Below are 15,908 nucleotides of genomic sequence, written 5' to 3' on the forward strand. Positions count from 1 at the left end.
ATTCCAGTTGGAAGTGAAGTTGAAGAATTATCCCAGAAAGAGATAGAAATGATAAGAAAATTAGAGGACCAGTCCAAGGTATCCAGCATCTGCTCAACGAGTATACTAGAAATAGCAAAGAGATCAGAAGGAAAGAAATGATCAACAGGCATGTAAAAACATGGAACCATGAATCCCACCATTATGTATACCATAATATACCAATTAAACAAATATGGGGGTGGGGTGGGCAAAATCATTCTAGGAAATGCTCTGTTTCTGGAAGACATGATTCCAGATTGGAAGAGCTCGCTGCCAGCATAGTGGTGGAAACATGTCTCCAAGACACACCACCAGAGAATTCTAGAACCCTGGAGACAAAGAATAAGATGCAGGAGGGGATCATCTACAGTAGATCAGAAACCAGAATAACTAGTACTTTTCTACCACAACTCTAGAAGCCACGTGACAGTGAAGAAAACCTCCATGTCTGAAAGTCTGTGATCTCCATATCAAAGTTTTGTACCTAGCTTTCAGTAAACTGCAAGAGTAGGAGAGGACATTTTGAGACAAAAAGTACTTCTGGTACACTGTTTCTCAGAAAGCTGCCAGAGAATAGGCTTCACCAGAATGAAGGAGTAAATCAAAAAAGAGAAAGAATCGGACGTAGTGGTGCACACCTATAATCCCAGCACCTCAGGGGGCTGAGGCAGAGGATTGGAGTTCCAAGCCAGCCACAGCAAAAGCAAGGCGCTAAGCCAATCAGTGAGACCCACCCCCCCACCCCACCATGTCTCTAAATAAAATACAAATAGGGCTGGGGATGTGGCTCAGTGGTTGCGTTCAACCCCCAATACCCCGCCCCCCAAAAAAAGAAAGAAAAAGATATTGGACATAGGAAACATAAATCAGCACAGGGAAGAACGGAAGGAGTCACCTGGATCAGGGTTTAAGACACTTCCTATAAAGGCCCAAATGGTGAATATCTCTGATTTTACAAGCCACCTTCTCGGTCATAGCTATGAAACTCTCACACTCTAGCAGGGGAGCAGATGATAGGTAAATGAAACAGCTTGGCTCTGTGCCAGTAAAACTTTATTTAAATTCAGTTGGCAGGTTGGATTTGACCCACAGGACCATAATTTGGTGATTGATACCCAAACAGCAATACCCAAACCCCTCAGTGCTTTTGGACTATCTGTGTAATATCAATACATGGGACAAGCCATGCAGTGCCTTAGTGTTATTATGAAACCAGTTTTGACCTCATGGACCCCTGAAAGGTCTCAGAGATCCCCAAGAAAGAATCTGTGGAACTTAGCAACTTAGCAAGGCCCTAAGCAATCCAGGAAGACCCTGTCTCTAAATAAAATATAAAAAGGGCTGGGGATGTGGTGGCCCAGTGGTTAAGTGCCCCTGTGTTCAATCCCAGGCACCAAAAAAAAAAAAAGCGGTTACCATGGGGAGGGACAGACGAGAGGGGAACAGAAGGTTACTGTCTTTCATAACAAGCCTTTAAAACTATGTGATTATTGTAACTATGTATATTTTATTTTTAAATTTTTAACCTGCAATTTTTCAGATATACCTGAAAGTAAAGAAAATAGCACAATAAATGCTCTTTGCACATCTCCCAAATTCAACTACTGTTAAGATTTTGGTTTTTGATACAGTGTTTTGAAATAAACCATAGTCAGGTCCTTTCACTTACATGTACTTTCATATGCAACTCTAAAAACTGTGGACTTCCTTTAATATAAACACAACCCTGGGGCTGGGGTTGTGGCTCAGTGGTAGAGTGCTTGCCTTGCATGTATGGGGCACTGGGTTTGATCCTCAGCACCACATAAATAAATAAAATAAAGGTGTTGTGTCCTACAACTAAAAAAAAAATTAAAAAAAAAACAAAAAACACAACCCTGTAGCATACCTAACAATGGACGCTAATGCCATGGTGCCATCCAGAACCCATAACACATTTCCCTGAGTATCTCCAATGGACTTGTCCAAATTGAAATGAAAAAAAAAAAAAAATACACACGTTACTTTGGGTTTTTATGGCTCCTAACTATCTGGTAAAAAGTTCCTTTCTAAGGTTTAAGAGGCAAACATTATCTGAAATGCAGAGAAGGAATTATGAGTACAGTATGCCAGCACTCATATTCTGGTGGGGGTGAGAGCAAGCATGGGGGGAAAATGAATGGAAAAAGATCAGAAGGAAATAAAACAGAATGCCAACTGTGGTTGTGTTTGGGTAGTAAAACTATGAGTAATTTTTTCTACTTTTTTGTATTTTCTAATGTTTTTTGAAAACATGTATAACTTTTATATTTTTATAAATGCTTATTTTTGCAAAAGTTTAACTAAATAGAAAATAAAAGCCTGTAGAAGAAAACTAACTTGAGTCAACAGAGAAGAACGTTGAATCTGAATTATGCCTGCCAGGATCAGACCCGAGAAATAAAAACTGCCTGATCTAATGTGCTTCTAAAATATGAGGGTCATAAAAGAAGCACTAGAAAGCGGCAAACCCTGACACACAGTTGCCCTTTGGGGTTTCTGTTCGAGGCAGTGCCGGGTGCTTAGGGCTTCTGCTCTTCACAAGGTGCTGCAGGGCAGGTGAAAGCATGGGGCCAGGAAAGGTGCTGGGCCTCTGTCTAACCACACAAGATAAGAAGGACCAGGGTTGGAACTAAGGACAGAGACTAGCAGGGCAAGGCCCACTGTGGTTATCCAAATACCCTACCCAGAGACCAGGGGACCACATGAGAGGTAGACCGGTTGGTTAGTCCTGAGTATCTCTTACCTGCAGTAGGGGCCCATAATGAAAGGTCTGATTCCACATTTGTATCCAAGGAATGCTTGTTTAAGATGCTAGTAAGCAAAGCCTGAGTTAAGCTAGAGGGGCACAGATTCAGAATCAGATGAGAGATCAGGGTGCCAGAGGAGGCCCTGAGGGCAGCCCTGCATCAAGAACCCAAATGAATAAAGAGGAAGGAACTCAAAGCCTGTGTGGCCAGAGCCAGGAGGCTGGGTTTGCTTATAGTCTCTTTTAGCAAAAGGGCTTGGGCTTTGTTAGAAGGAGCCAGAGCAGGGCCAGCAGCATTGTGTCCCCACTCCTCCCACATGGCTGCCACTTTTACCTGGTGCCAAAGTGAAGGTTTTCCTTAGGCTACTGGCCTGCCTTACTCTCTGGGGTAGGCGTGGTCCACCATTGGAAGGCTACTACTTTTTTTTTTTTTTTTAACACCCACAAGAAAATCTTGGATAGTTTTGCTTTCATCAAGCCAGTGCCCCAATGTTTAGGTCAATAAATGTTTAAGAATCTATTTTTAGCATATTTTTCATGTGTTTGTTTTAAGAACATTGTTTTCTAATCTTGACATTTGTAATTAAATATTGTCACAAGGGAAAAGTTACCCAAGTAAATTTTGTGCTTTTTGTAAAATGCAACTCTGGAACCACAAAATCAGCTCTACCATATCCATCCAGTGGCCTTATCACCTCCTGAACACCTCTGGCACTTCTGTCTCATCTGACACTCAGGAATATAAGGGCCTACACACCAAAGACCAGTTCTCAGAGACACCTGAAATACAAGGTCACCTCTGTGAATATTCTTGTGTCAGACTTTGAAGAAAATCACCTGCAACAAAGCTGACTTAGTAGGAGTCTCAGGGTCACAGATGAGAAGGGTGCAAGGAAGGCCTCCCTGGCTGCAGCTGTCCCCAGCCTGCCTCCCCTGCCACAACTGGGATGCTGCCATGTGCCAGCATCCAGCATCCATTAGGACCTAGAGGGTGCTCCAAAAGAGGACACTTCAGCCATTTACTCAAGCCAGAAGCCATGGGGTCCTTTTTCACTGCTTTGGTCTTTCTCTTACCATCCACCCCACCCACATCCAGTCTGCCAGTAAGTCATCTTGGCTTTGCTTTCTAAATCTCTCTGAATCTGTCCCCTTCCTTATCACCTTGAGCACTGTGGCAGGGGTTCCAGCTGCTGTCTCTTGCCTGAACTAATTCAGAGGCCTCCTGGCTGTTCTTCCAGCTTTGGCTCTTGCCCATTTATCTTCTCCCCACATGGCAGTCAGAAGGAGCCTTCTAAATCTTAAACTAGGTCTTATCTCTCTTTTAAAATTCTCCAATCTCTCATCAGAACAAAAGCCAAAAGCCTTTAAAATGGGATGCCCCCTCCTCTCTGCTTTCTCTTTCTTCTGCTAGAGACCCATGGAATCCAGAGCCAACTTGGAAACAGACTTGCTTCTCTTGCTGAAGCATCTTTGCTCGTGTGGAGATCACTTATGATGAGCTCTCTCCTGTGCAACAGCTCCCATCTTCAGCTTCTGTGGCCTTAATCCACTAAGCTCAAGTTTTGCTACCCACCTCTTCCTAATGCCATTCCAGTCTGGGCCTGTTCCTGGAGCTCTAGGGAAACTCTACTTCCTGCCTCAAGAAGCACGCGTTGAGAGAAGAATGTTGTGCAGAGTACAGGCCGACTTTCTTTAGCAGAGCCTTAATACTACTTAGGAATTCTTTTACTAATTGCTAAGGTAGCTATTCCAGACCTTTATTCCTAGGCTTCACCTTTCTGTGCTGCTTCTCATCCCTCTTTCATTCAAGACCCACCATTCTCCTCTGGTAACTTTCATTTCTCCTTCTTGGAAACCAGAGAGCATCCAGTTGGATCTACTTGATCAACTTTCCTCTCTGCCTTTCCCCTCTCTTTCTGCAATAATAATGCCCCTGTTGCAACCTGAGTTTAAACCCTGTGTTCTCTGGATCTTTTAATGGCATCAGTGACAACCAAGCTACCCAGACTTTAAAGTGGCCAGCCTGCTTCACATCTACTACCTCTAAGAGTTCTACATTCTAGCAGGGCTACCTTTGTGGTGGGCCTCTGTAATCAGTCCTCTCTTTCTGTACCACTGCCACCATCCCAGTTCACATCTTTGCCATCTTATCCTGGGACCAGTGGTATAGACTGTGACCTCTATTCTGTTTCCCTAGTGATCATCCTCTTACTCAACTTCCTCTGACTGCATGTGATAATTAGCCCCAAAAGTCTGATCTCTAGAGTCTGATATAAAAGACCTCCACCCTCTGTGACCATTTGCCATTCATCCTCCAGCCCCCTCCATCTCTCCTCTTGCTACTGAAGGGTTCATTTGGCTTAAGAGGGAGCCACAAGGCTTCCAAGACTTCTCATGTGCTCCATCCTCTTCCTTGAAGATGCTTCCCCTCAACTCTGCCAACAAGGATGCAGCTTATGCTTTGAGATGCAGCTATGATGCCACTTCTTCACGAGAGTCAGGGATAGTCACTCATCCACCCACTCAGTATGCTGGGGATACTTGCTGTCTTCACATACTGTATAAGGTATTGAAGATATGAAATTAATAGCCCCAAACAGAAATGGTAGTGATCTCCTGGTGATGGGTGAATAGATTTTTAATTTTTCTTTTTCCCACCCATATTTGTAAAGTTTCCTATAATGAATTCATAATACCAATTAGAAAAGTAAAAAAATATTTTGATTTTTTTTTCTTTTATTTTAAGTAAGCAAATGAGAGATGCTGGATTATGTTTGTAGGCTGAGTGGTAAGGTGAACAGACAAGACAAGGGAGAAGAGATAGATTTGGGGAGTCTCTCATCCTAAATGGAGTGAATATGGGGTGGGGGAGTGGGATGCCCTAGATTTTGAGAAGGTGCTTAGATGGAAGGGCATTGTCCTCCCTGTCAGAATCCGTTTTCCCATCTTTCCACCCCCTCAGCACCTGTCCTCTTTCCCTGGACTTTAGAGCCATTTGTGCACAGATCTGTTATCCTGCAAGATTATAAACTCCTTATAAGCAGTACCATTCCTGAGTTTTTACCTCTCCGCCCATAGTACAGTGCCCATACCCAGAAAATGCTGAAAATATTTCATACAGTGATTTGCACACCTGTTTATTCTTTCTGCCTTGTTAGAAAGGTGGTCTCTTGGTAAGCATTGCATCCACAGCAACCTTCCCCACTTTGCAAGCCAAGTGCTGAGGGTTGAACAAAGCCTCAAACTACCCCATTCAGCTTCTGCACAATCCTGCTGTCCCCATGATGACCCCTGTAGAGTTTCATGTCCTGCTGCTGGCCTGCCATCTGCCACTGCTAGGAATCTTGTGAAACTTGAAAAATAAAATGCTGGTTAGGTACAGTGGTGCACACCTGTAATCCCAGCAACTCAGGAGTCTGGGGCAAGAGGATCTCAAGTTCAAGGCCAGCCTGGACAATTTAGCAAGACCCTGTCTTAAAATAAAAAGGGCTGGGGAAGTAAGTCAGTGGTAGAGTGCCCCTGGGTTCAATCCCCAGGATTGCCAAAAGAAAAAGAAAAAATTCTATGCTCTCCCTGGGTCATCATGGTCTGTAGCAAGGCTTGTGTGTAGTATCATGCAACCTGGGGCTTCAGTTGGTGGTAAGAAGCAGAGCACTCACTGGTTGATGTGTTTCATCCTCGGACGCTGTAGTGGAAACCTTGCCCATGCAGCTTCCCATGAGACAATAGCTTCAAAAACTGGTTCTGAGAATAAGGAGAAAGTTCCCAGAATATCTATCTTTAGTCGTTACCAGAGGCGGAGCAGAATTGTTTTATTTCAGGCCTGTAGCAACAGCTCTGGGATAAGGGTGCTTTGGGAAGAACTTTGCTGTGTTCTGTGCCCTGCATGTCCCATTTCCTAATGAAGGCACAATGAGATGGCTTACCTAAGGTCACTTCAGGGGAATCACAGAACTGAACTGAACAGATTTTGCTTGGACTTAAAATAAGAATTCAAAATGAAATATTTTCAAGAAATGAAACAAAGTAAGACATTTATTATTTATAAGATGGTCATGCCAGGAGGTAAAAATTCCTTTTAATCAGCTTTTCTCCCACGTTTTGATGTTATTAACAGTGGGTTTGACTTGAACCTGAAGACATGGCTCCTGAGTATCAGAAAGAACAGAGTGGGCTGTCCTGGGCTCTAAAACAAGTGCACTCCCACTTTCCTTCCTTGCTTTCTCCCCCTAGCCTCCAGTTTCCTTCCCACACCCTCAGGCCTCTCAAAGATGAGCTTTAAGGATTCCTCCCACTGCCCTGTGGGAAAGGGGATGCTTTCAAGGCCCGCTCGGGCATAGCACCCTCATCCACTGTTACCAGAATGAAATTCCTGCCTCAGCACCATCAGAGCCTCTGGGATCTCCTCACGTTTCCTGCGGCTCTCAGGGTTTGGTGTGCCAGGCAAACAATTCGAGGAAGCTTCCTCCACTTCCTTCCTCAGAAGTTTAGACAGCTGTCAATAGGTCAGAATGGGAAGGGACCTGGTTCTAGCCCTCAGGACCAGTGGGCAAGCTCAATGGCAGGCCACCTTGGAGAGCAGAAGAGTGCTCAGTACACTTAGGCATTTTTTGCTATACAAATAAATCTTGGAGAGAATTCTAGCACATAAACAAACTGACTTAGGAACTAAAACAGGCTGACAGACATGAGGCCCTCTGCAGCCTGTGCCCTGGGCAGAGGGTTCTGGTGGGCCTCTGCATGCTTCCTCTGGGACCCCGACAGTGCAGCCATGGAACACTCCAGGATGTGGCCTCTGTGTGCCAATACGGAGCAAGTGAGCTCTCAGGTATAAATGGAGCTTGCTGCTGCTGGGGCACAAGTCTTGCTATTTACAACTTCATCTTAGCCTGGTGGCTCTCTTTGTTTTGGGGAAGTTTTATATTTGTTTGATTGGTTAGTTGTTATTTTTGTTTGTTGTTGTTTGGTAGTAGGAATTCAACCCAGGGACACTTTACCGCTGAGCTCTATCCCCAGGCTTTTTTTTTTTTTTTTTTTTTTTTTTGCTTGTGGGAGGGGCAGGGTCTTGCTAAGTTGCTGAGGCTAGCCTTGAACTTGAACTTTGAACTTGCAGTTCTCCTGCCTCAGTCTCCCAAGTCACTAGGATTGCAGGTATGCTCAGGCTCTCATGTTTTTTAAGAAAAACCTGGGTCTCACCCCATCACATTGGGCCTACTACAGGGGTGGGCCTAGTGGAAGAGTCCCCTACTCCTCAGCTACCCCCCAGCCTCTGCCTGCTGCTTCCAAGGCCTTCACTAGGCAGTCCTTCCTTTGACCTGCCCCTTGCTGTCTTCCAGCCCTCCTCTTTCTGCCCACTTCTTTGTCAGATGCTTTCTTCTTGGCACATTTGGCTTCTCTTTTACCCACCCCTTTTCCCGCCGTTGCCACTCAAACAGCCTGGTTTTGCTTCAGTCAGGAAAATGTTTCTTTCTAAGATGTCTTTTGAACTAAACATTTTATAGATGGGACTCAGAGTTGCTGCAGAAGTGATTTTACATCTTATTATTTAAAATTATAAATTAACCCCATTAGCAGTTTTTAGAACCAGAGGTGTCTTACTAAGGGGCTGACATTTTTCAGAGGATAAGTTTTAAAATACATTTGAATGGTATTAGGACACAGTGTTCAAAGGTTTCCTCACACCGTTGTCTCTTTAAACTATAGAAAGTTGATATGCATTTGAGGTACATTTGCTTCTTTATTTCACATCTCTCGCTTTTCTATTTTATGACATTCAGCTGAAATATAAGAAAAAATAGACTTTGAATCTAAGCCTTTGGTTGTGGATCTGCCCATGGCTGCCACTTGGGAGCTTGTGTGACTCTCAGGAAGTCTGTTTTCTCAGCTGTTGAACAGGCTGAATAAGGGACTCCCCCTCCCCGGCCTGTGTGGGATGTCAGGGTCTGGGACTGAGGGTGCTGGGCTGTTTCAGTCTTCCTGGATGTAGAGGTGCCGTGCACAGTGGATGGTGTGGGCTCCTAGTTGGCCCAGGGTTTTCCCAGCAATACCCTGCAGTCAGGGCCGACTCTGTTAACCTGACATTCTCAGCACTAGTGTCTCAGAGTGTGTGCAGCAAACTTGCTGCCTGCCGCAGGAGTGGTCCGAGTCCTGTGATTCCGCAGAAGCAGGACATGATCTTCTTCTGAAGGGTTTTGTTTATGCATCTCCTTGTGGCTTTTTAACTTTTTCCATGAAAAACCCTTTGTCCTTTTGTCTTCTGCCACTGGCCCTGGTTATGGACTGGGCGTTGATGTGAGTACAGTTTCCAAATTGGAAATTAATGAGGTGTTCCCTCCAGAGAGGCCTGCCTTCCACGCTGGGGCTGGCTGCTCCTGGTCCCCTCTGGGTGGATCTTTGCTTTCCCGCTGCAGCTGCCACAGGCATCCTTCCTTCCCAGAGGTGGTTTCAGGCCGCTTTTCATAGCCTCACAATTATTTTAGTGACTGTCAGGTGTGACTCCAGGCCTCCTCCTCAACCCTTTGTATGTTTAAAAAGAAGATCAGGGCAGATTTCCAGAGATGCAGCTGTGAGGGGAGGGCTGAAGCCAGGGGGAAAGAGCTTCAGGAAACACCAACTCAGGCCCCAGCTTGGCAGCATCCAGGTGTGTTGTTGGGAAGGGACTTCTGCCTTGACTGAGAAGGAAGCAAAAGAGCAGAGGTGCCCATTGGACAGGGAGCGGTACTTCAGGTGAACTGCATGTGCCGCCAGGATGGCAGTAAACAAGCTGGGGGCGGGGGCATCTGATTTGGGAAAGGGCCAGGTAATGAACTTTAAGAACTCCCCGAGATTACATGAAACCCCTGGTCAGGGCTCAGCAATCAGAGGGTTCAGAGAGAGCGACAAAGGTATGCATGGAGAAGGTGTGCATAGGCTTGGGGTACCTCACGCAGCTTGCTGCCAAATTTCATGCACATGTTGTGGGGTGAATCTCATCAGGGCTCTCATTAGATTCTAAAGCAGTTTGTGGCCCCACAGCTTAGGTGAAAACAAATGCCCCTTAGGGTGCTGAGGTCACCTGCTCAGAGCATCCTCTAGGGAAAAAGAACACAGACCCCGGGAGGCCACACACCTTGTGACCTGGGCACAGGAAGGAATCCACGAGGCCACTTGTGACCTGTGAGAAAGAGAGGCGTGGCGTGGGGTGGAAGCTGGATTCCCTGAGCGAGTAGAAGACAGGCTGTCTAACAAACACAATATGGACACACGGGAGGAGGGACTGGATTTGGAAGGAAAGGGAGAAACGGAAGCAAGCCGACTCTCCAGGGGAAAACACTGAGACCACAAGAATGAAGAGGCCGTGGCCCTGTCATTCTAGAGGAGGTTGGAGCAGCTCTCTTCAGGAAATGTGGTGTGTAGGGCAAGCCTGGGCTGCCCTGGAAGGGGCTCCCTCCTGCACAGGGCACCCCCAGCTGTTGGACAGGACTGGATTGGCGCTGTGGGCACCCTTGCCTGCAGCACAGGAGCTCCAAAGAGCCGGCTTCAGGTCCTGCTTGCCACAGTGTAAGACTCAAATGTGCATTTGAGTTCCTCCTAGTTCTTGGAATAATCTGGAAAGCATAGTTTCAGGATTGTATTTTTTTTTTTAAGAAAAAATTAAATGCACAACTCTCTATAGCTCTTTGCACTGAATGAATACAAGACATGAATGATTGTCATCATTCTCATCCTCCATCCCAGGGCTGCCATTTTTTGACAGTGTTGATTCTTCTTTAAAGGGAGGATGTGGGCACCAGAGGGCTTTCTGTAGCCTGTCAGCTTAGCAGATGTGTCCATGAAGGCCTTGTCGGGTGGGCAGTCCTGAGCTGGGCTCTGCCCTAGAGGAGCACTTACATACAGACCTTCTGAGGGCTGTTCATGGGAGGCATCGTCTCTGAGGCTGTGAACAGAGTGGTTTGGCTGGTGAAGAGCAAGAGGGTGTTGCATGCCCAGACTTGAAGGTTCCGCTCCTGACCAATGCTCACCCCTTCTTGCATGCCCTCACCCCCAATCACTCAGCTCTGCTGCCTTCCCTTGCTTCAGAATCATGATTCCCACAGTCTGCATCTTGGAACTTTTCCACTTTCCTCAGGCCCTAGAGCCTTGAACTGTCTCCTTCATCCTTTCCTGCATAGACTGGGGCTCTCTGGTGTGAGCACTCCCTACTTCACTCTTTTTCCCCTGGGGCTCATCCCCCTCCTCCCTGCCTGCCTCCCCAGGCCTCTCTTCCCACACTGGATGGATGGCCTCCATCACCTCCATTTAACCCCAGGTCCTGTTGTTTTTCTATGTACTCAGTCTTCCTTCCATACTGGTTTCTTCTCCCTACCCTGTAAACACAACGAATGCACCCTCTGTCATGGTTCTCAACGGCTTTCCTTCTTGTCAGTCTTCTGGAAACCACCATCCACAGTAATTGCATTGCCTCTGCTTAGCCATATGCTCATCCCCCACCCAAAGCTTCCCAGACTTTTTCATATCATGACCCGTTCAAGAAGTGTCACTTTTTTTAAAAATATTTTTATTAGTCATTAATGGACCTTTATTTTATTTATTAATTATACATGGTGCTGAGAATCGAACCCAGTGCCTTACACATGCTAGGCAAGCACTCTACCACTGAGCCATAGCCCCAGCCCTGAAGTGTCACTTTTTGAGTGGCATATGGACACATGCTTGAGGCTGAGGATGATGGAGACAAAGTTCTGGCTGCCCTGAAGGCAGAGGAGCCCGGCCCAGGGTGTCCGGAGTGTGCAGTCTTTCTGACATCCCGAGTGCTAGGTGCAGTGCTGCATGCCTGGACTTCTCTTTCTTTTAATCCTCTTGACATTCAGATGGTGCTGTGTGACACTGGTGAGTTAGAGCTAAACACTGAGGTGGCACTACCTGGGTTCTGTTCCCCTTTGCCATTCTGTAGTGACATGGCCTTGGACAAATTACTTTTTTTCTCTGTGCCTTGGTTTCCTGACTGAAGAATGAGGTTCATAAACTTCCTACCTCATAGGACTGTTGGGAGAATCAGTAGCTGCCGTGTGGAAAGTGGGTCATCAGTGCCTGTCTCGTAGGAAGTGCCATTTTAAATGGTCTTGTTGCATGTCAGTGTCCTTTTTTCTAACAGTTCTCCCCCACGCCCCTTTTCCTACCACTAGACATACCTGGTCTTTTCCTTTCTGGACCCTCTTATTTTTCTTCTGTTTTCATCCTCTGGCTTCCCTGTTCCCTGCATGGGCAGGTATAGGGGAACGCAGCCCGTCTCTTCCTTCCTTGAGCCCCTGGAGGGGTGGTGCCAGCTCTCTGAACCAGACCAGCCACCATCTCAGGCCCTGAGCCAGCATCCCAGATGCCCTATAGATACCCTCATCTGGATCTCAATCTGCACCTCAGACTTAGAAGTCCCCCCAGAATTTTCATGTTTTATTTTATTTTCTTCTTAAAACCATAAAGGCTTATAGAAAATACAGAGAAATTGAAAGACTGAAATATACCTCAAAGTAATCTCTGCATTCATCAAGCTCCACCACTGAGCTGGCATAGCCCCTGGAGTCTGGGCTTTTTCCCCAGGGGACACTTGGCAATGTCTAGAGACATTTCTGGTTGTTAGCTGGGGAGGGGGGATGTTACTGGCCTCTAGTGGGTGGAGGCCAGGGATCCTGCTCAACATTTAATAATGACAGGACAGTCCCTCACAGTAAGGGATTGTTGTCCAAAACCCTGTTCTTTCTCTACATAGACATGTGGAAATTGGTTTTCCCATTGTCCACTCATCCTTCCTCCTCACCTGTGTCCTCTGCTTCTGTCCATGGCCCTACTTTCTCCCCTTTCCTTCCTCCTCAGCCATTACCAAGCCCAGACATCATCTGTCACATCTCTGGCAACTGTCCCTTCCTCTTGCCCCAAGTTATGAATTGATGACCACTCTCCTAAAACTAATGAAGAAGATTCTCACAGGCTTTTCACTCTTCGAGGTGTGTTTGGGGACCTTCGTAGACTTTCACTGCCTATCGAATTCAGCCCAGGTCTGGTAGAGTCCCAGCTGCTTGAGGGCAGCAGCAACCATGTCTGATTCAACTGTGTAACAGCATCCTGAGCACAAGGTCAAGCACTCCATAAATCTTTGTTGAGTTTGTGTGGTGAAGGCTTGAATGAAGAAAATCCTGGAAAAGCATATCCTCCCAGCTTTTTCACAATGTGTCTGTCTCTGCAGATCCTCAAGGAGTGGTTTGGCCGGACCATCATCCGCTCCTGCACCAAACTGAGCTATGAGCATGCTCAGAGCATGATTGAAAGCCCATCTGAGAAGATCCCTGAGGAGGAGCTGCCCCCCATCTCCCCAGAACACAGCAGCGAGGAAGTGCACCAGGCGGTCCTGAACCTGCACAGAATCGCAAAACAGCTTCGCCAACAGCGCTTTGTGGACGGCGCACTGCGTTTGGATCAGGTCAGTGTGTTTTGTTCAGTGCAGCCGTAAAGTTTGACTCATTCCTGAAGCCAGTGGGATGAGGCAGCATGGCAGTCTTTGTCTCTCCTGGCTTTTCCCCAGGCATTCCACCACACTGTGCTGCTCTCCCACCCACCCTCCAGACTCCACAGGCATGAGGCCTGGTGACACAGTCACAGAAAAGGATGGTGTCTGTGCAGGTAGCTCTGCAAGCAAACCACTGCTGTTTTCTGTGGAGAGGCTGTGCCTGGGATTTGATCCTCACTTCAGGTTCTTAGTTTGAATCCCTTCTCATGAAGGCAAGAACTGAAGACACACATGTTTAGGAAGTAGCTGGCCAGTGTGTGATTGTGAGGGTCAAAAAACAGTATGTCATTTTTTTTAAATATTATGTGGATTTTTTAGCTTAATTTTATTTTTTTATTTTTATATGGTGCTGAGGATCGAACCCAGTGCCTCACACATGCTAGGCAAGGGCTCTACCACTGAGCCCCAGCCCCAGCCCCCCCCTTCTTATTCCTCAAAGAGAGTTATTTGTTTAACATCTGAAGAAGTAGGGAAGAGAGGAGCCTGGAGAATGTTGGCTGTTGAAGCAAACAGTGGCTGCAGTCGCAGTGATTCTGACACTGTCAGCCCACTGGGACTTAGGCAGCTGTCACTTGGATCAGGTAAATTTCCATATTCCAGAGTTGATAACAGCTAGGACCCAGGAATTCTCTCTTCATTGCTTGTCAGCACATTACAAGAGTGGAGCTTATGTTTTATATCATGGAATCTTTTTTCATTTGTATTTCTGACCCACACTTTCCTCCCCAGGCCATTGTGTGCTGTGGAATTGTCTCCATGTGTCTGAAAAATGGAGTGGGTAGCAGCAAGATCACTGGGATTGCCTGAGGGATCTGCTTATCAGACCATTAGCATAGCTTACCCTGCAGAGACTTCTTTCCCCAGCCCTGCTTTAAGACCTTGCAGTGGAGGTTCTGATTTCATCCTACCTTCTGCCACAATCCTGCATGACTGCTTCCTAGCAGGCATTGCAAATAGGTGCTGCCCCAACCTAGTAGTAAGGTCTCAGGACCTGGATGATCAGACCTGCCTGTGCTTGCAGTCAGAGCAGCTCCTTGAACTCTCCTGCCCTTCTGCATGCTCAGGGGAGATGATAGGCAGAATAGCAGGAGGAGGACATGAGCTGGAGGAAGAGGGACTAAGGCATAGGAGACTGCAGCAGGGCTCTGTGCTTCCTGCAAATCCCCAAGGCACTCTAATTGCCACCCCCAGCACCCCCTGGATTCTTGCTTCCTGGATATCAGTCCTGCACTAGGCCCTTGGGCCACCTCCTGAATCTCCCTTTGTATATCTCTAGTAATGTCCCCTTTCTAGAAGCCTCTACCTCTGCTCACCCTGGGATCCCATTCACTGGGATCTTCCCCACCTTCCTTTCATCTCGCTCCACATTCCCTCCCTGAATGGACTCTTCTGCTCTCCTGGTTTTAACTCTCAGCTGCATGGATACTAATGATGCCCTGACCTTCCTCCTCAGCTCCAGTTCAGCCTTTCTACTGCCTCCTGGGTTTTTTTTTTGTTTGTTTGTTTGTTTTTTGTTTTTTTGTTTTGTTTTGTTTTGTTTTTTTTGGTGTGTGTGTGTGGGTGTGTGTGTGGGTGTGTGTGAGTGGGCAAGTTTTGTTTGTGTTTTGTGTGGGTTGGTTGGTTTGTTTTCCAGTTCTGGGGATTGAACCAGGGCCTCATGCATGCTAGGCAAGTGCTTTACCACTGAGCCCTCCAGCCCTTTTCTATTTTGAGTCATGGTCTCATTAGTTGCGCAGCCAGCCTTGAACTTGCAAACCTCCTGTCTCAGCCTCCCAAGTTGCTGGAATTTGGCGCCACCACGCCTGGCTCCACTTGTCTTCTTAAAACTCACTGCCTGGATGCTCACAGCCATCTCACCAGCACTCCCCTTCCTCTGTGCACAGCAGTGCCTGGTGCTCATGGCTGCCCTCACGCTGTTTAGCACCTCTTCCTTCCATGATCAGGGGAATTGTGTATATGTCCCTGAACCTAGGTGATTCCAGCACTTGTCATGCATTGTTGTAATTAAATATAAATAACTATCTAGTTTACCTAAATATTAGGTCAAGTAATTGAATACAATCATAAAAAAGAAATGTGTTGTTTTTGTGAAAACTAAGTTAAATATTTTGGAAAGATTTGGATGAGTGTTTGAAAATTCTGTTTTTGCTGGGTACGGTGGCACGTGCCTGTAATCCCAGCTACTAGGAAACCTGAGGAGCAGGATCTCAAGTTCCAGGCCAGCCTGGGCAACTTAGCAAGACTCCCTGTTTCAAAATAAAATTAAATAAAAGGACTGGGGATGTAGCTCAGTGATAGAGCAGTTGCCAACTGTGCTCAGCCTGGGTTCCATCTCTAGTACTATCAAAAATAAATAAATAAATAAACATTCTGTAGGTGAGACAACTGTACAAGTTCAGGGGAAATCCTAAAATTCAAGAATCATTCTGTATTCAAATTGCTTTACAAATGGCTTAAACTGTAAGTAAAAGACAATAAATTGAGTGTAGTTCATTCAGAAAAGACTGTGGAAATCTAATTAGCATATACTTTTTAAAAAGGCTTACTTTTTCAACAATAGTAAATGAATGTGCACTTATA

General features: G+C 46.2%; 1 protein-coding gene across 9 annotated transcripts in view; it reads left to right on the forward strand.

Moving 5' to 3' along the window:
* Window positions 1-15,908, forward strand: part of Dis3l2 (DIS3 like 3'-5' exoribonuclease 2) — a 336,218-nt gene that overhangs the window by 258,320 nt on the left and 61,990 nt on the right. For all 9 annotated transcript variants that reach the window (XM_015481549.2, XM_048808736.1, XM_015481548.2 and 6 more), the window contains one exon: window positions 13,008-13,241. In XM_015481549.2, the coding sequence (XP_015337035.1) occupies window positions 13,008-13,241 (234 nt within the window). The remainder of the gene's footprint in view (window positions 1-13,007; window positions 13,242-15,908) is intronic.

Source organism: Marmota marmota, unplaced genomic scaffold (assembly GCF_001458135.2).
Source record: "Marmota marmota marmota unplaced genomic scaffold, marMar, whole genome shotgun sequence".
NCBI lineage: Eukaryota > Metazoa > Chordata > Mammalia > Rodentia > Sciuridae > Marmota > Marmota marmota.